The following is a 21,323-nucleotide window of genomic DNA, read 5'->3' as shown; positions in this document are numbered from 1 at the left end:
TCAGATATTCTCTCTCTCGGCGACGCTGTTTTTTTAGGTTTTTTCCACTTTTCTTTTCTCCTCTTTTTAATCATATATTTTCATTTTCCTTGATAATCTTATGCATAAAACATATTTATAAACAATAAATAGTTACAAAATGCGTTATTTACAATGATATAAAATTCACGGCATATTTATAGTGTTTTCGAGTGTTGTATCAAATTGAGATGAACTTTTTTTTCGTGTAGGAAGTGAGTGTGTCGGTGCTGTAGCAGGTGGTGTTGCGTCCTTGTTTGAACTTAAAATAATAGTTAACACATAGACAATTCACAATGATACATTAGCTGACGGTATAATAAAAGAGTGAAGTAAGTTATTCTATTTGTACAATTAATATTCTTACAGGGTAGCGTGTAAACTGAATACTGGCCGCTTGCACGTCGTTGTCTATGCATTCTTTGGCGATGTTGGCGCTCCTTGTCGTTTTATAGGTTTTGTCCTTCCTGTACGTGTCTGCTTGCCGTTGTATTAATTGCTGTTGGCGTAGGAAGTTGGATAGACTGTAGAAAAGTGTGTCATCTGAGCTTGTCAAAATCGTACGGGAAGCTTTAGATGACGTAACGGTTGTCGAACGTGACGTCACTATCATCGATCGATATCCGCTCTTAACTCAGGTATCTATTGAAAATCAAAAGAATATTGGAAGACAGAAGGGTCAATTTCAGTTTTGAGGGGTCAATGGCCCCTCCAGGATTATCCCTGGGAGCATAAACGAAAATAGCTAATTTTTCCACGAAAACGAAAGTTTAGATATTTATATAAGCATATTGCACGTATAAGTATTCATCTATTTTGTAAGACATCTACCATGTCTTATAAAGGGTTGTTTCAAGGATTCCATACTGTTAATGCACTGGTCATAACCGAAGATAGCTCCTTGCAAGCTGTTAGACAACCCTGTCAATTGCCGGTAAAATCTTGTAGCTGAAGTTACTTAACAATTTCTAGTTATTCTATAGTTTTAAAACAGTTACGATTCAAGAAATAGTTAGAATTGTCATGAAATACGTTTTAAAGTAAAGAAAATACCTGATAATCGTTGCTAATCGTAGACTGAACCGTCCTTCAAAGCCTGGGGTCGTGTCAACTATCCGTTAGTGTGACGTCATAACCGAGTATAAGAGTTACTTACCTTCTACCGTAAATGATTTTGGTCTATTTTGTTCATACAATAAAAACATTACAGAGAAAAAAACATTAAAAAGTGTTATTTTTCCTCACAAGTTAAGTAATTTATCTTATGAAATTAATTAAATGATTAATTTATCGATATTTTAACGTAAAAATAGACATTTTTCATCATGAAATGTTTTGAATACTTAGATAGAAATAAAAACATGATATTAAGTGATATTTGTCAACCTTTGTCGACTATTTGTCCATATTGTCCACTACTTGTACAATATTTGTCCATATTTGTCCACTTTTTGTCGACTACTTGTACACTATTTGTCCATATTTGTCCACATTTGTCCAATGGAAACCCAATTTTCACGTATCACTGAGCAATGTCTACATCTTTAGCTGATACGGGATGTGTCGTTGCTCAGTGTAGTGTATAAACACCTTTATAGATAACAAGTAACAAAAGCTTTTGGTATTTACTAACTATAATTGTTTTATTTTGAAATTAATGTTAGCAATCAGTCAATTCAAACGTAGGAAATAATTTATGAAATTTGTTGATGTACATAAGGTCGTTCAATCTGTTACTCGAGTCTTTGCTAAATAATAACAGTACTTTAATTCTATAATTCGTGACTCTTCCGTCGCGAAACATGTAAAATACTATACTATACTATAATCTAGTTCATTGTTAACAGTGGATAACATAGTGTTCTAATGTGGGTTTGCACGTACTGCAAAGGGTGTATGGCATGCTATTCAGTTACCAAAAGCTACATTCATAGTACTAAGAGATATTGGAAAACTTTTTCATAGACAGAGGCAGCACATTTGATGTTTATAATACAAGAGGCCCAATGGGCCTGCATCGCTCACCTGGTATCAATCTCACACTTGTAATCTTAAAAGTGGACTAAAATACAGCTACAGGCAGAATATCAGTGTTTGATTCATAACAACCTATTAACAGATTTAAACATATGATGCCTGTGACCTTGAATGTAGAATTAGGACGTTAGGTTGAACAGAGTTTATTGTCTTTCAACCAAGCAAGCTTCTGGCAAAATATCATTACCCTGGACCTTTTGGTTATACAGAACCAATCATTTAAAGATTTAAATATATACTGACCACTGTGACCTTGAATATAGGCGAAGGTCATTCACTTAGTAGTCCTTCATCTCCGCATGTTAATAGCCAAATATCATCACCCTTGGCCTTTTGCTTATTAAGAGGTCGTTTAAAGGTTTTTAACATATCTGACCCCTGTGACCTTGAATATATGTCAAGGTCATTCATTTGAACAAACTTTGTAGCCCTTCATCCCAGCGTGCTACTGCCATTATCCTAAGCCTCTTGGTTATTTAGAAGAAGTTGTTTAAAGGTTTTAAACATATTTGACCCCTGCGACCTTAAATAAAAGTAAAGGTCATTCTTTTGAACAAACTTGGTAGCCCTTTATCCAAGCATGTTACTGGCCAAATATCATTATCCTAAGCATCTTAGTTATTCAGAAGAAATTGATATCCATCTCTTAGTTCCAGAGAAGAAGCAGCTTAAAGCAATATAGCCAAATAACCCTTTTTAGCGGGGCACACCTAGGCCCCCTGGGGGGATCAGCCCCATCATTTGTACATTTTGAATCTCCGCCTCCCATTAATGCTTCGTACCAAATATGATTGATATCCAGTGCATAGTTCTACAGGAGAAGTCGTTTATAGCAATATAGCCAAATTGGGCGTCCCCCTTTTGACACCGCCGCTCAGCCCCACCATTTGTACAATATTGCCAAAAAGAATTATACTGCCGTGTAGTTTAGTTAAATTCCAATTAAGCTAATTAAGTGTTCCATTATTGGTACAGTCACGTTAATTTCTTCAGAAATAAGACCAATTTAAAATACAGCCCTTTTTTCCCAATAAAAATATTTGAATGTTCTATATTATTCCGAACACCATTCAACAACACCTTTTCATAAATCCTTTATCCTTTGGACTTTTTCTTGTAACTTTTCTGTTGCTATATTCACCACTTTAGCATCAGTTCCTGAGACAAGTATATGACCAACATTATCTGTTCTCAAAACAAAACTGAGCCCTGTCTCCAAGCGTAGTTTTCTGAAGTTCTCGCCTCCTTTTCCAATGATATTGCCACAAATCCAGTCATGAATTGCCTCACGTTCGTCTGTCAACACTTTTTCAGTAAAAGGTTGAGTTTTTTCACCCTTTATTCTTTGGACTTCCTGTTGTACTTTTTCTGTTGCTATCTTCACCACTTCAGCGTCAGCCCCCAAGATAAGTACATAGCCAACATTATCTGTTCTCAAAATAAAATTGATCCCTGTCTCTAAGATTAATTTTCTGAAGTTCTCTCCTTCTTTTCCAATGATGTTGCCACAAATCATGTCATGAAATGCCTCATCCTCATCCGTCACCACCTTTTCAGAAAAGGATAGAATGTTTTCGTTCCTTATTCTTTGGACTTCCTGTTGTATTCTTTCTGTTGCTATCTTAACATCTTCAGCATCAGCCCCCAAGACAAGTATATGACCAACATTATCTGTTTCCAAATCAAAATAGAGCCCGGTCTCCAAGTGTAGTTTTCTTAAGTTCTCTCCTCCTTTTCCAATGATCTTTGCACGAATTGTTTCATGAAATGCCTCATCCTCATCCGTCACCACCTTTTGAGAAAAGGGTAGAATTTTTTGGTTTCTTATTCTTTGGACTTCCTGTTGTATTCTTTCTGTTGCTATCTTCACATCTTCTTCATCAGCCCCCAAGATAAGTACATAGCCAACATTATCTGTTCTCAAAAGAAAATTGAGCCCTGTCTCCAAGATTAATTTTCTGAAGTTCTCTCCTCCTTTTCCAATGATGTTGCCACAAATCATGTCATGAAATGCCTCATCCTCATCCGTCACCACCTTTTGAGAAAAGGAAAGATTTTTTTTGTTTCTTATTCTTTGGACTTCCAGTTGTACTTTTTCTGTTGCTATCTTCACAACTTCAGTATCAGCCCCCAAGACAAGTATATGACCAACATTACCCGTTTCCAAATCAAAGTTGAGCCCTGTTTCCAGGTGTAGTTTTCTTAAGTTCTCTCCTCCTTTTCCAAAGATCATTGCACAAATCATGTCATGAAATGCCTCATCCTCATCCGTCACCACCTTTTCAGAAAAGGGTAGAATTTTTTCGTTTCTTATTCTTTGGACTTCCTGTTGTAGTTTTTCTGTTGCTATCTTCACATCTTCCGCATCAGCCCCCAAGACAAGTATATGACCAATACTACCTGTTCCCAACTCAAAACTGAGCCCTGTTTCCAAGCGTAGTTTTCTTAAGTTCTCTCCTCTTTTTCCAATGATGTTGCCACAAATCCAGTCATGAAATGCCTCATCCTCATCCGTCACCACCTTTTCAGAAAAGGGTAGGAATCTTTCGTTCCTTATTTTTTGGACTTCCTGTTGTACTTTTTCTGTTGCTATCTTCACCACTTCAGTATCAGCCCCCAAGATAAGTATATGACCAACATTATCTATTTCCAACTCAAAATTGAGCCCTGTTTCCAAGCGTAGTTTTCTTAAGTTTTCTCCTCCTTTTCCAATGATGTTGCCACATATAAAGGCATGAAATGCCTCATCCTTGTCCGTCACCAGCTTTTCAGAAAAGGGTAGAATTTTGACGTTTCTTATTCTTTGGACTTCCTGTTGTACTTTTTCTGTTGCTATCTTCACAACTTCAGTATCAGCCCCCAAGACAAGTATATGACCAATATTACCCGTTTCCAAATCAAAATTGAGCCCTGTTTCAAGGCGTAGTTTTCTTAAGTTCTCTCCTCCTTTTCCAAAGATCATTGCACAAATCATGTCATGAAATGCCTAATCCTCATCCGTCACCACCTTTTCAGAAAAGGGTAGAATTTTTTCGTTTCTTATTCTTTGGACTTCCTGTTGTACTTTTTCTGTTGCTATCTTCACAACTTCAGTATCAGCCCCCAAGACAAGTATATGACCAATATTACCCGTTTCCAAATCAAAATTGAGCCCTGTTTCCAAGCGTAGTTTTCTTAAGTTCTCTCCTCCTTTTCCAATGATCATTGCACAAATCATGTCATGAAATGCCTCATCCTCATCCGTCACCACCTTTTCAGAAAAGGGTAGAATTTTTTCGTTTCTTATTCTTTGGACTTCCTGTTGTACTTTTTCTGTTGCTATCTTCACCACTTCAGTATCAGCCCCCAAGACAAGTATATGACCAACATTATCTGTTTCCAACTCAAAATTGAGCCCTGTTTCCAAGCGTAGTTTTCTTAAGTTTTCTCCTCCTTTTCCAATGATGTTGCCACATATATAGTCATGAATTGCCTCATCCTCGTCCGTCACCAGCTTTTCAGAAAAGGGTAGAATTTTTTCGTTCCTTATTCTTTGGACTTCCTGTTGTATTCTTTCTGTTGCTATCTTCACCACTTCAGCATCAGCCCCCAAGACAAGTATATGACCAACATCATCTATTTTTAAACCAAAATTGAGCCCTGTCTCCAAGCATAGTTTGTTTAAGTTTTCTCCTCCTTTTCCAATGATGTTGCCACATATATAGTCATGAATTGCCTCATCCTCGTCCGTCACCAGCTTTTCAGAAAAGGGTAGAATTTTTTCGTTCCTTATTCTTTGGACTTCCTGTTGTATTCTTTCTGTTGCGTTCTTCACCACTTCAGCATCAACCCCCGAGACAAGTACATGACCAACGTTATCTGTTTCCAAATCAAAATTGAGCCCTGTTTCCAAGTGTAGTTTTCTTAAGTTTTCTCCTCCTTTTCCAATGATGTTGCCACATATATAGTCATGAAATGCCTCATCCTCGTCCGTCACCAGCTTTTCAGAAAAGGGTAGAATTTTTTCGTTCCTTATTCTTTGGACTTCCTGTTGTATTCTTTCTGTTGCTATCTTCACCACTTCAGCATCAGCCCCCAAGACAAGTACATGACCAACATTATCTGTTTCCAAATCAAAATTGAGCCCTGTTTCCAAGCGTAGTTTTCTTAAGTTTTCTCCTCCTTTTCCAATGATGTTGCCACATATAAAGACATGAAATGCCTCATCCTCATCCGTCACCACCTTTTCAGAAAAGGGTAGAATTTTTTCGTTCCTTATTCTTTGGACTTCCTGTTGTATTCTTTCTGTTGCTATCTTCACCACTTCAGCATCAGTCCCCGAGACAAGTACATGACCAATGTCACCTAATTCCAAATCAAAACTGAGCCCTGTCTCCAAGCGTAGTTTTTTTAAGTTCTCTCCTCCTTTTCCAATGATGTAGCCATGAATCAGGCTATGAAATGCCTCATCCTCATCCGTCATCACCTTTTCAGAAAAGGGAAGAATTTTTTTGTTCCTTATTCTTTGGACTTCCTGTTGTATTCTTTCTGTTGCTTTCTTCACCACTTCAGCATCAGTCCCCGAGACAAGTACGTAGCCAACGCTATTTGATTTCAATTCAAAATTGAGCCCTGTCTCCAAGCATAGTTTTCTTAAGTTCTCTCCTTCTTTTCCAATGATCATTGCACAAATCATGCTATGAAATGCTTCATCTTCATCCGTCACCACCTTTTCAGAAAAGGGTAGAATGTTTTCGTTCCTTATTCTTTGGACTTCCTGTTGTATTTTTTCTGTTACTATCTTCACCACTTCAGCATTGGTTCCTGAAATGAGTATATGTCCGGCACAAGGTATTTCATATTCAAAATTGAGCCCTGTCTCTAAGCGTAGTCTCATGACATTCTCTCCTCCTTCTCCAATGAAGTTGGCACAAATTTCTTTATGAATTTCCACTTGTTCGTCTGTCATCACCTTTTCAAAAAAGGGTAGACCTCTTTGATTAATGATTGTTTTAACTTCCTGGGATACTTTTTGTGCTATATTTTCCACAACTTCAGCATCTGGGCCAGACACTGATACAAAACCATCCCTTACCTTGATCTCACACTCTAAGTTGAGTCTTTTTAGGTTGGTGCCATCTCTGCCCATGAAATATAAATCAATGTGTTTCTGTACCATAGAATCCTTTCCAGTGGACACCTACAAGATACAATGATGTTTACTTACTGTTTATAGCACAGATGAGAAATATCTTGGGTCAAATCAATACTGCTTAATACCTACAATAATGACCAAACATGATAGAACAATGTTTATTTTCCATCACAACACTTCCATCCTCGATATCCAGGGGCTACACTCACTTTCGCTCTCTACATCCCTGGAATATGTCATAGCAAAATTGAAGGCACGAAGATAGCTGTTTGATTGGGCTCAGGTAAATAAAACTAACCAATCACTAGGCTTTGAAGATAACAAGGGATAGACGCCCGACTTCAAAGCCTGGCAATTTTTAACGTTACGTGACCGCCAGATTCTTTTGATGAAAGGATCAAACTAGTCATCTTGTCTCATCAACAAGGCGGAGCACACTGAGCCTTCGATTATTTTGCTACGACATTTTCCAGGGGTGTAGAGAGCGAAAGTGAGCGTAACCCCTGGAGTATTGAGGATGCAACACTTCATACTGAGGAAACAAACAAGAGATCCTAGAAGGATCTTGGCACCCACCATCAAATAATCTTTGTCAGATCAATAAAAGGGTATCTTTTACTTTCTTTGCTCTTCCTTTACCTTAGAATTGGAAGTGATGTCAATGAGGGATTTATTCTCATAAGGGTCAAGAGTATTTTAACAAGTGATCCAAGAGGAACTTTAAAAAATTCCAGAAATAGATTTAACAGGTTTTAACCATAACAAGAGGCCCATGGGCCTTAACTGTCACCAGAGTCCTACAGTATTTATTTTTGTTGTTGAAATATGTACCAATTTGAGTAAAAAACAAGAGGCCTAATGGGCCTGCATCGCTCATCTGGTATAAATCTCACACTTGTAACCTTAAAAGTGATCTAAAATAAAGCTACAGGCAAAATATCAGTATTTATGATTAAAATTCATTCAAAAGACCGTTATTTTTTTTTTAAACATATCACCCCAGTGATTGAAAGTCGAACACATTTTATAGCCTTTCATCTCAGGATGCAACTTGCAAAGTATCAACATCCTGGGACCCATGGTTATTCAGAAGAGGTCGTTTAAAGATTATAAACAAATTTGACCCCTGTGACCTTGAATATAAGTCAAAGTCATTCACTTTAACAAACATAGAAGTCCTTGATCCTAGTATGCTACTGGCCAAATATCACCACCCTGGGCATTTTGGTTATCCAGAAGAAGTTGTTTAAAGGTTTTTACATATTTCAACCCTGTGACCTTGAATATGGGTGAAGGTCTACATTTGAACAAACTTGGTAGCCCTTCATCTCAGCATGCTACTGGCCAAATATCATCACCCTGGGCATTTTGGTTATTGAACAGAAGTTGTTTAAAGTTTTTTACATATTTGAACCCTGTGACCTTGAATATAGGTGAAGGTCATTCATTTGAACAAATTTTGTAGCCCTTCATCTCAGCATGCTACTGGCCAAATATCAGTACCCTTGGCCTTTTAGTTATTGAGAAGAAGTCGTTTGAAGATTTCAACATATTTGACCCATGTGACCTTGAAAGTGGGTCAAGGTCATTTATTTGAACAAACTTGGTATCCCTTCACCCCAGCATGCTACAGGCCCAATATCAGTACCCTGGGTATTTTGGTTATTGAGAAGAAGTCTTTTGAAGATTTTACAACATTTGACCCCTGTGACCTTGAAAGTGGGTCAAGGTCATTCATTTGAACAGACTTGGTAGCCCTATATCCTAGCATGTTACAGGCCTAATATCAGTACTCAGGGCCTTTTGGTTATTGAGAAGAAGTTTTTTGAAGATTTTAAGACATTTGACCCCTGTGACCTTGAAAGTTGGTCAAGGTCATTTGACGCCGCACCACTGCATAAGAGACCAAATGGGCCTGTATCGCTCAACTATTATTAATCTGTAACCTTAATTGTGGACAATGATCAAATAGGCTAAATGGAACAAGAGTGCCTGTATCGCTCACCTGACTATTTAAGCAGTCCTAGCAAAATATTCTCATTAAATATTATATTGCACTACAAATATTCCCCTCACAGTTTGTCAGTTCCATTTGTTGAAACTACCAGCCAAATATTATTGTAAGATTCTATGCTTTTTGATTCTTCTTCAGAAGTTGCTTGACATATTTTCCCCTGTGACCTTGTAGGTAGGTCAATGTCATTTTCCTTCTCAAATTGAATAGCTCTATTCCAAAAAGCTACCAGCCAAATCTTATGGATCCATTCCTTTTAGTTCTTAAGAACGAATCCTTTAAAATGTTGTTGACCTCTGTAACCTTTAGTCTAAAGTAGGTTGAGGTCATTTTCATTCGCAAATTTTGGTGAGCTCTATCCCAGGAGTTCACCAGCCAAATATTATAATTTTATGCCTTTCGATTATTAAGATGATAAGTCATTTGATGTTTTTGACATATTTGACCTCTATGACCTTGAATGAAGGTCAAGGTCATTTTTTAATTCTCAAACTTTGCCAGGCTCAATCTCAGGAAACCATCAGCCAAATATGAAGATTTTATACCTTTTAGTTCATCAGAATAAGTTGTTTAAAGAGTTTGGCATATTTGACCACTGTGACCTTAAAAGAAAGTCAAGGTCATTTTCATTCTCAAACTTTGTTGGGCTCCATTCCAGAAAGCCACCAGCCAAATATGAAGATTCTATACCTTTTATTTCTTCAGAAGAAGTCGTTTGAAGGGTTTGACATATTTGACCACTGTGACCTTGAAAGTAGGTCAAGGTCATTTTCGTTCTCAAACTTTGTTGGGCTCCATCCCAGGAAGCCATCAACCAGATATGAAGATTCTATACCTTTTAGTTCTTCAGAAGAAGTTGTTTGAAGTTTTTGACATATTTGACCCCTGTGACCTTGAAAGTAGGTCTACATCATTTTCGCTTTCAAACTTTATCAGGCTCTATCCAAGGAAGACATCAATCAAATATAAAGATTCTATACCTTTCAGTCCTTCAGAAGTCATTTGAAGCATTTGACATATTTGACCACTGTGACCTTGAAAGTAGGTCAAACTAATTTTCATTTTCAAACTTTTTTGGACTCTATCCCAGGAAGGCACCAGCCAAATATAAAGATTCTATACCTTTCAGTTCTTCAGAAGAAGTCGTTTAAGATGTTTTGACACATTTGACCACTGTGACCTTGAAAGAAGGTCAAGGTCATTATTGTTCTCAAACTTTGTTGGGCTCTATTCCAGGAAGCCATCAGCTAAATATGAAGATTCTATACCTTTTAGTTCTTCAGAAGAAGTTGTTTGAAGTTTTTGACATATTTGACCCCTGTGACCTTGAAAGTAGGTCTACGTCATTTTCGTTCTCAAACTTTATCAGGCTCTATCCCAGGAAGCCATCAATCAAATATAAAGATTCTATACCTTTCAGTCCTTCAGAAGTCATTTGAAGCATTTGACATATTTGACCCCTGTGACCTTGAAAGTAGGTCAAACTAATTTTCATTCTCAAACTTTTTTGGACTCTATCCCAGGAAGGCACCAGCCAAATATAAAGATTCTATACCTTTCAGTTCTTCAGAAGAAGTCGTTTAAGGTGTTTTGACACATTTGACCACTGTGACCTTGAAAGAAGGTCAAGGTCATTATTGTTCTCAAACTTTGTTGGGCTCTATTCCAGGAAGCCATCAGCTAAATATGAAGATTCTATACCTTTTAGTTCTTCAGAAGAAGTTGTTTGAAGTTTTTGACATATTTGACCCCTGTGACCTTGAAAGTAGGTCTACGTCATTTTCGTTCTCAAACTTTATCAGGCTCTATCCCAGGAAGCCATCAATCAAATATAAAGATTCTATACCTTTCAGTCCTTCAGAAGTCATTTGAAGCATTTGACATATTTGACCCCTGTGACCTTGAAAGTAGGTCAAACTAATTTTCATTCTCAAACTTTTTTGGACTCTATCCCAGGAAGGCACCAGCCAAATATAAAGATTCTATACCTTTCAGTTCTTCAGAAGAAGTCGTTTAAGGTGTTTTGACACATTTGACACCTGTGACCTTGAAAGTAGGTCAAGGTCATTTTCGTTCTCAAACTTTGTTGGGCTCTTACCAACAAAGCTTTCAGCCAAATATCATGACTCTAGGCCTGTCTGTTCTTCAGAAGAAGTTGTTTAAAGGAAAAGTTGACGATGAGGACAGACAACGGACAGACGACGGACACCGCACCATGACATAGCTCACTTGCCCTTCTGGCAGGTGAGCTAAATATAAAGCGACAGGCTCAAAATCATTACCTATGCCAACAAGAGGTCCAGAGGGCTTGTATGGCTCACCTGGAGAATAAAGCAACCATGGGAAATTATTCTTATTACATAAAATACCTCCAATGGATCAGAAGAAGAAAGATTTTAAAGATTTAAACCTTAAATTCCCCTATTTGGCCCCAGAGGATCCACACCCTCTGTTTTAAATACAAAATGTATTCCTCTTTGCCCAAGGATGCTCCAGGTCAAAGTTGGATGAAATCCCTCAAATGGTACAGAGGAAGAAGGATTTTAAAACTTAAACCTCAAATTCCCCTATTGGGCCTCACAACTCTGCACCCAGAAGGGCTACACCCTCCATTTATACAAAATTTAAGCACCTTTGCCAAAGGATACTCCAGGTCAAATGTGGATAAAATACCAGTACAGAAGGAGTAGGATTTTAATGATTTTGTGGGGACACAGTGCAGAGGGGCCACACCTTATGTTTATACAAAATAAAGTCGCCTTTGCCCAAGGATGCTCCAGGCCAAGCTTGGATAAAATCCCTCCATTGGTACAGAAGGAGAAGGCTTTTAAAGATTTAAACCTCAATTTCCCCTTTTGAGCCCAGCCCCTCTGCACCGAAAGGGGCCACACCCGCTGTTTATACAAAATTGATTCATCTTGGCCCAAGGCTGCTCAAGACCAAATTAGGATAAAATCCAGTTATCCCTATTGTACGAGAAGAATATGTCAAAGATTTTACCTCCATTTCCCCTATTGGACCCACCCCGTTGCCCCCAGGGGGTACAAACTCACAGTTTAAACAAAGTTGAGTCCTCTTGGCCTAAGGATGCTCCAGACCAAATTGGGATAAAATCCCTTCATCCTTATGGTGGAAGAAGGATTTTTTAAGGTTTTACCTCTATTTCCCCTATTAAGACCCACCCCTCTGCCCCCAGAGGGACCACACCCACAGTTTATACAAAATTTAGTACCCTTGGCCCAAGGATGCTCTGGACTAAATAAGGATAAAATCCCTTAATCCTTATGGTAGAAGAAGGCATATCAAAATTTTACCTCCATTTTCCCTATTGGGCCCCACTTCTGCCCCTAGGGGGGGCCACATTCACCGTTTATACAAAATTGAGTCACCTTGCAAGAAGGATGCTCTAGAACTAATTGGGATAAAATCCCTTCATCCGTGTGGTAGAAGAAGGATTTCAAAGCTTTTACCTCTTTTTCCCCTATTGGGACCCACCTCTCTGCCCCAAGGGGGGGTCCGGTTTATACAGAATTGAGAGTCCTTTGCCCAAGGATGTTCCAGACCAAATTTGGATAAAATACCTTGATCTTTATGGTAGAAGAAGGATTTCAAAGATTTTACCTCTATTTCCCCTAATGGGCCCCACCGCTCTGTCCCCAGGAGGGCTACAGCTACCGTTTATACAAAATTGAATGTCCTTAGCCTAAGGATGCTCCAGACAAAATTTAGTTTGGACGGACGACGGATGCCATGCATGATGGCATAAGCACAGGGTTATTCACTTCCAAAACTTGATAGTGTGCTAATCGCAAAATGTCATTACCATAGGACTATTGGGCGTTTTGAAGAAGTTATATAAAGGTTTTCAACACATTTGACAATTAACTTTGACCTCGCAGTTGAAATGTCTTTCATTTCAATATATACTGAACAAAAAAAGAAACGCACAAAGTTCCCCCCCCCCCCCCCCCCTGCAGTACACCTAAGTGTAAGGAATTAATGGAATATTTGGTCAGGTATTACATCAAGAACGATCTCCCTTCTCAACAATCTACCCTTAAATCAGCCAAGTGTGACGATGTCATTGTGTGACTTTGTGAGCTTCTTTTGTCCAAATCACGCGGCGTGATCAAGCCAAGCCGGATACTCTAAGTTCAGCAACATTAATTTTCCACGTTGGCATTTTGATTTCGCCATTGACTGAGATGTCACACTTAACGCAAATTCCGAGGGGTAGAGCAATCGCGATGTTGATGGATGGTCATAGCCAAACTGCTGTCGCACGGAGGTTTGGTGTTGGCCCGTGTACAATTAACTGTCTCTGTACACGTTTCCGTACTACTGGGTTAGTTTTCGATCGTCCCAGGAGCGGTCGTCCGCGTGTAACGACCGCACGACAAGACAGGGCGATTCGATTGTCGCACTTGTGCAACCGATTCAAGACTGCTGTAGAGACTGCGTCGCATACCTTAGGTACTCATGGCAGACCCATTAGTCCTCAAACTGCTAGGAACCACTTGGGTGCCGAGAGAATCATTGCGCGCCGACCCTATGTCGGGCCACCTCTGACACCACAGAGGCGGCAAGTGCGTCTTGACTGGATGCGCAGACATGGCCCGAATAGGTTTGGGATGCGTCGATGGAGGAGTGTGATGTTCACCAACGAGTCGAGATTCTGTCTGTATTGCTCAGACGGAAGAAAAAGGGTATATCACTCGACCGCATGTTGCCAGAGTCTGTCGTGATTTTCTCACGGCAAACAACGTTCAGCCTCTGGAATGGCCCCCATATAGCCCCGACATGTCTCCCATTGTGCATCTGTGGGATGAGCTGGACAGGCGTATTAGGAAACGTCAAAACCTCCCAACTAACTGCGCCCAGTTGATCGCAGCATTAACACAAGAATGGAAAAACATTCCCTTCAGGCGAATAAATGTTCTGATGAATTCAATGCAAAGGAGAATCCGTCGGGGATTTGTGCAAAAGGTGCCCACACCAGGTACTGAAGTGTCATTTTGTTTTTCGCGGGTATCCCACTTTGAGTAACTACTGATGACACGAGTGACGTCACACAGACTTTTCTTCTACAGTATTGTAAAGAGTAGACTTGTCCCTTCATATTGATATAAAATTTTGTACAAATTTTCCAAAATATCATAGGCTATTGATTGCATAATTTAATTATGCGTTTCTCTTTTTGTGCAGTATACATGACAGCCCTTCATCCCACCAAGCTACTGGCAGAATATATTATCACACTATATGTATTTAGGTTACTAAGAAGTTGCTTTACAAGTTTTCAACACATTTGACCCATGTGATACTGATTTCAGGAAAAAGTCATTTATATGAAATGATAGCTTTTTATGGGCGGATTGGTCGAGTGGTTAACACTCTGGCCTTCCATGCAGTCAGCCAGGGTTCGATCCCCGAAGTCATCATTCACATGGATATTCAGAGAAAGTGTTTTTCTCGTGCCAACACCACCCCAACAACCCAGGTGGAGTATAAATTAGTCTGGGGTGGATGTTGCGGTATCTGTGATGTAGCATTCAAGTGAGGTGGCACTATAAGAGATGCCGTTGGAAGCACAGTCCTGCTACAAACAGAACACAATACATCTCCAACACACACACACAGGCATACACACATGCGAATTACTAAAAAATGTATTGTATTGATGTATGCTAATTGTATTAGTTGTATATCTATGTACTGTAAAGCTCTTTAGAGTGGCTTAAATGTTAGCTAGATAGAGCGCTATATCAAAGGTATATTATTATTATTATATTATCTGAGCACGCTAGTGCAAAGAATCATCACCCTTGGCTTGTTTGTACAAAAGTGGTTAAAAAAAAAGATTTAACGCATTGAAACCCTTAAACAATACATAAAGGACCAACATGACAACCATCGACTCAGTTGACTTTGCATATTGACAAAGGTCATTCATTTCGATTGAAGTTTTAGACATATATGACCCCTGTGATCATGACCTTGAATGTAGGTCAAGGACTTTTTAATTTGCATATTTTGTTAGGTTTAATCAGGTCATGCAAGGTCATTTTATTTACAAAATTTTCGGGCTCCATCTCAGAAAGCTACTGGCCAAATATAATGACTCTAAAACTGTCAGTTGTTCAGAAGTTGTAGATTTTGTCATATTTGCATTTTATTTTATTTACAAAATTTTCATTTTCATTTTCATTTTATTTACAAAATTTTCGGGCTGCATCTCAGAAAGCTACTGGCCAAATATAATGACTCTAAAACTGTCAGTTGTTCAGAAGTTGTAGATTTTGTCATATTTGAACCCTAATCTGTGACCTTCCGTATACCAAGGTCATTCACAAATTTTGTTCGGCTTTATCCTTGGAAACTACCAGCCTTATATCCTAATTCTAGGCTTTCCATTCTTCAAACAAAGTTGTTTAAAGTTTTTTCACATATTTGACCCCAGTGACATTGAATACAGGTCAAGAACAATATGGCAACCTTTGTTGCACTCTTTCTACAAGCCTAATATCACACTCTATCTACAAGCCTAATATCACACTCTATCTATAAGCCTAATATCACACTCTATCTACAAGCCTTATATCATGACTGTAGGCTTTTCCATTCTTTAACACAAGCAGTTTGAAGTTTAAAGACAAGTTTGACTCCTGTGGCCTTGATACAAATCAAGATCATTTTTACTTGCAAAATTAGTTGGATTTCTCTTAGGAAGTTACCTTTTTGGAAGGTGAACTAGAATTTCTGATCAGTCCCAAAATTAGTTATGTGTAAATAGGGACCATGGGTAACTTTACATGAAATCTTAGAAAAGAACACTTTCAATTTAAAACTCTCAAAATTCAAAATGCGATGGCCATATGACCGCTATCTCAGTTTACTGATCCATCCCAAAACTCAACAAACGTAACTAAAAGGAGGGATCTTCATACGTAATTTGAGAAAGACCTTTCCAGAGACATAGCATCCACAAATTTAACTGCCTAAATTCAGAATGCCCGCCTGTTGGCAATTTTGGTTTTCTAATCAGTTCCAAAAATTTGTTTTGTGTAACTAGGGACCATGGGAGACCCTTAAATGAAGTTTGAGAAAGACCCCTCCAGTGATCAATTTTCAAAAATTGTATTGGTCAAATGGAATTCTATTGGAACAGGACCCAGGACTCGCATGTAGATTTATTACTGCGCCTCCTGTTATTTCTGAGGATATAACTGCTAACAAAAAGATGCCCAGATGGAAGGATGAAGGATGATTTGAATAGCCCACCATCTGATGATGTTTGGCTAAAATAGAGGCCAAAACCCCTGTATTACTGACATTGATAATGAAACAGCTAAAATGAAGTACTTATTAAAAGTAAAACAATGTATTGTTTGTCCCCTTGTGCTAAATGAGTGTGAGACTAATAACCTAGAGACAAGTCCATAGGGGCAGATCCAGACCCTTGAGCTAATCATGGAAGCATCATTGTGTGTGTCTCTTCATGCTTAACCATTTCGAGACTTAAAGAACAAGTTCATAGGGGCAGATCCAGACCCTTGAGCTAATCATGGAAGCATCATTGTGTGTGTCTCCTCATGCTTAACCATTTCGAGACTTAAAGAACTAAGGAACAAGTCCATAGGGGCAGATCCAGACCCTTGAGCTAATCATGGAAACATCATTGTGTGTGTCTCCTCATGCTAAACGACTGTGAGACTAAGAACTAAGGAACAAGTCCATAGGGGCAGAACCAGACCCTTGAGCTAATCATGGAAACATCATTGTGTGTGTCTCCTCGTGCTAAACAACTGTACGACTAAGAACTAAGAAACAAGTCCATAGGGGCAGAACCAGACCCTTGAGCTAATCATGGAAACATCATTGTGTGCGTCTCCTCGTGCTAAACAACTGTACGACTAAGAACTAAGAAACAAGTCCATAGGGGCAGAACCAGCCCCTTGAGCTAATCATGGAAACATCATTTTGTTTGTCCCCTCACGCTAAACGACTGTGAGACTAAGAACTAAGGACGAAGTCCATAGGGGCAGAACCAGACCTTTGGGCTAATCATGGAAGCATCATTGCGTGTGTCTCCTCATGCTAAATGATTGTGAGACTAAGAACTAAGGACCAAGTCCATAGGGGCTGAACCAGACCCTTGAGCTAATCCTGGAAGCATCATTGTGTGTGTCTCCTCATGCTAAATGAGTGTGAGACTAAGAACTAAGGACCAAGTCCATAGGGGCTGAACCAGACCCTTGAGCTAATCCTGGCAGCATCATTGTGTGTGTCTCCTCATGCTAAATGATTGTGAGACTAAGAACTAAGGACCAAGTCCATAGGGGCAGAACTAGATAAAGGTTGGGTGAAGACCCTAAGACCAATTCTGATAGCATGTTTCTTTATTCTCTACATGGGATGGGGATCTCAACTAGTTCTATATGCCTCAAGGGCTTGTAGCTCACAGGTTGGGGCTGGGCCTGGATGCAATCCTGTTCAAATTTTCGTATTTGTCTCTTTATGTTCAGCAATTGCACAGTTTTAGGGTGTGCACCTCCACTATTTTTATGTTATAGATTTAGGACCAAATGACTATATGGGTGGCATTTGTATATTATTCTCATCACATCCAGCTTCAAGCAATGTATCCAAATTTTTATTTTTGGCCCTGCTCTTTTGTCCCATTTGCAGGGTCATTCCTCCATTAAACTGTGTCACTTATTTTGGTGAGACAGAACAAGAGGCCCATGGGCCTTAACGGTCACCTGAGTCTACAGTATTTATTTTTGTTGTTGAAATATGTACCAATTTGAGTAAAAAATAGTATAATGTTAACTTAACTTTGTCAGGACCATGAGCTGATCATTCCTAGACCAATTTTAAGTGAGATCGGCCTATTAGAACTTAGTAGCAAAATAGCGGCCATGGCAGCCAAATTGTATTTCTGATTGACCCGAAAAATAACAACACTTTGTCAGGACCATGAGGCGATCATTCCTACCAACTTTCAGTTCAATCGGTCCAGCAGAACTTGACTTTAAGTTTGAAATAGGTTTTCAAAATGGCGGCCGTGGCGGCCATATTGGATTTCTGATCGACCCGAAAAATAACAACACTTTGTCAGGACCATGAGGCGATCATTCCTACCAACTTTCAGTTCAATCGGTCCAGCAGAACTTGACTTTAAGTTTGAAATAGGTTTTCAAAATGGCGGCCGTGGCGGCCATATTGGATTTCTGATCGACCCGAAAAATAACAACACTTTGTCAGGACCATGAGGCGATCATTCCTACCAACTTTCAGTTCAATCGGTCCAGCAGAACTTGACTTTAAGTTTGAAATAGGTTTTCAAAATGGCGGCCGTGGCGGCCATATTGGATTTCTGATCGACCCGAAAAATAACAACACTTTGTCAGGACCATGAGGCGATCATTCCTACCAACTTTCAGTTCAATCGGTCCAGCAGAACTTGACTTTAAGTTTGAAATAGGTTTTCAAAATGGCGGCCGTGGCGGCCATATTGGATTTCTGATCGACCCGAAAAATAACAACACTTTGTCAGGACCATGAGGCGATCATTCCTACCAACTTTCAGTTCAATCGGTCCAGCAGAACTTGACTTTAAGTTTGAAATAGGTTTTCAAAATGGCGGCCGTGGCGGCCATATTGGATTTCTGATCGACCCGAAAAATAACAACACTTTGTCAGGACCATGAGGCGATCATTCCTACCAACTTTCAGTTCAATCGGCCCAGCAGAACTTGACTTTAAGTTTGAAATGTAAAATGTTAACGGACGACGGACGACGGACGACGGACGACGACGGACGAAAACGGATAGCAATAGGTCACTTGAGCTAAAGCTCAGGTGACCTAAAAAGTTGATGGGTGACATTTTTTTGACACTTTTGAACTTTTGACATAATTGACTCAAAGACCTTGTATACAGGGGAAGGTCATTCATTAAAACAAATCACATAGTGCTTCATCCAATCATCCTACTGGTCATATATCATGATTCCAGCCTTAAGATTTTTCAGAAGAGTTTGATTGAAGTTTTTGACATTTTTGACTTGAATATAGGTCAAGGTCATTTCTAATCATAAACTTTGTTTGGCTGCATCCGAGGAAGCTACCACCACAATATCATGACTCTAGGCCTTTACAGTGTTCGGAAGAAGTTGTTCAAAGTTTTCGGACCTGTTTGACCTCTGTGGTCTAGATACAGGCTAAGGCCATTTTACAGATCAGTTTAAGAGAGTTTTGTGAGGCTATTATTGCATTGCCAATATCACAAATCGATCAATTCGGTAATTTCAGAACTCAAATTTTGTGTTTGAAGAATCCTAAATGTGGGTTAGGAGGGTTCCAACGTTCCAACTTTCACTTGACAGAATTGTTAATTATTGCTTTTTTTTGTTAAAAAAATGTGTTTGAATTCTCCAACCATTTGAACTGACCGGAGGTTTACCCTAACCTCCATTGAGAAATTCAATACAGGTCAAGATCATTTTAATTCACACAATTTGTTGGAAAAGAACTTTACAGGAAAGTTGACAGATGACAGACACCATGTAATATACGACATCTGATATAGCGCCATATCTAGCTAGAAAAAGTGCTTTACAGAACATAGATATACAATTTATACAATCAATACAATTAGCATATACAGCAATTAATACAACTTTCAGGAATTCGCAGGAGCTGCCCTATCAGGCGCTTACGACTAGTCCTATACCACGAGGCTAATATCTCCAGTAATATCTGTGTGCTGGAGATGTATTGTGTTCTGTTTGTAGTGAGACTGTGCTTCCAATGGTATCATTTATAGTGTCACCTCACTTCAGCACAGATACTACAGCATCCACCCCAGACCAATTTATACTCCACCTGGGTTGTTGAAGTTGTGTGGGAAGGAGAAAAAAACACTTCCTCTGAATATTCCATGCGTACGACGACTTCGGGGATGGAACCCCGGCCGCCTGCGTGGAAGGCCAGTGTTAACCACTCGACCAATCTGCCCATACGATATCGTAAGCACAATCGCCCTTCAGTATCTGAGTAATTTTGCAATCATGGCAAAAGATTCTCAATGATAGATGCATAGCAATTAAGGCCTTACACATAAGGCCAGTCATGATCACCTAGGTTAATCCTGTGTATCCAAATCTTCATGCACAGCAATTGTATACTAGTACTAATTGTAACGGATGGCCGTTACAGAAGTCCCCCAACAACCCCTGTTGGACTTAAAATCTTTGGCAGAATCAAACAAAATCTAAATTTCGACCAATAAAAGGCATCAATTTTATTACCATGGCAACTGACATTTTCGAAACTGTTACCATTGTTTTCTGCATCCCTCAAAACCCCTATGTACCAAATATGGGTAGAATCAAACAACATCGAAATTTCGACCAATCAGAGGGTCCATTTCGTTACCATGGCAGCTGAGCTTTTTGAAACTGTTACCATTGTGTTCGGAATCCCTCAAAACCCTTATGTATCAGTTTTGGGCAGAATCAGACAACATTTAAATTTCGACCAATCAGAGGCCCCAATTTCGTTACCATGGCAACTGACCTTCTCGAAACTGTTACCATTGTGTTCGGCATCACTCAAAACCCTTTTGTACCGATTCCGGGGACAATCAGACAACATCTATATTTGGACCAATCAGAACCCAGTATATGGTGGCCATTTTGTCAAATTAGAAAACAAATGTCGCAGTTGAGTTTGCAATGCCATATTACACATACATACTAAATTTAAACTAAATCGAACTACAACGGAGCTTCGACCAATCAGAAACCAGTATATGGTGGCCATTTTGTTTAATTAGAAAACGGATGTCATAGTTGTGTTTGCGGTACCATCATACACCTACATGCCAAATTTGGAATGCATTGGAAAATATATGTAAAACATGTAAAATAGGATAGGTGACATTGGCTAACCTTAGCGAACACCTTTAGAAATTTTAAATTCCCAAAAATTTCAAAAATTCATAGCGGCCATCTTGGACTTCCGGTCGAGATAAAAATAGCTTGTTGCACACCTAGACCCCCTAATGAGTATATGTGTGTAGTTTCATGATTATCCGCCCAGTAGTTTCTGAGAA

The 21,323-nt window shown here is 39.1% G+C and overlaps 2 protein-coding genes across 2 annotated transcripts in view; both read right to left on the bottom strand.

Annotated features, from left to right (window-relative positions):
• Nucleotides 1-3,139: 3,139 nt before the first annotated feature.
• Nucleotides 3,140-5,029, bottom strand: LOC110456961 (vigilin-like). The gene has a single exon (XM_021508031.1). It carries the CDS (start codon nucleotides 5,027-5,029, stop codon nucleotides 3,140-3,142), a length of 1,890 nt encoding a protein of 629 aa, XP_021363706.1.
• A 7-nt stretch (nucleotides 5,030-5,036) lies between these two features.
• LOC110456977 (vigilin-like) overlaps nucleotides 5,037-21,323 on the bottom strand; it is a 35,418-nt gene continuing 19,131 nt past the window's right edge. Inside the window, exon 2 of the mRNA XM_021508058.1 lies at nucleotides 5,037-7,234. Within this exon, the coding sequence (XP_021363733.1) occupies nucleotides 5,042-7,234 (2,193 nt within the window). The 3' untranslated portion in view covers nucleotides 5,037-5,041. The remainder of the gene's footprint in view (nucleotides 7,235-21,323) is intronic.

The sequence above is a fragment of the Mizuhopecten yessoensis genome, unplaced genomic scaffold (assembly GCF_002113885.1).
Source record: "Mizuhopecten yessoensis strain PY_sf001 unplaced genomic scaffold, ASM211388v2 scaffold8989, whole genome shotgun sequence".
Taxonomy (NCBI): domain Eukaryota; kingdom Metazoa; phylum Mollusca; class Bivalvia; order Pectinida; family Pectinidae; genus Mizuhopecten; species Mizuhopecten yessoensis.
This window is presented reverse-complemented; position numbering and strand designations above follow the sequence as displayed.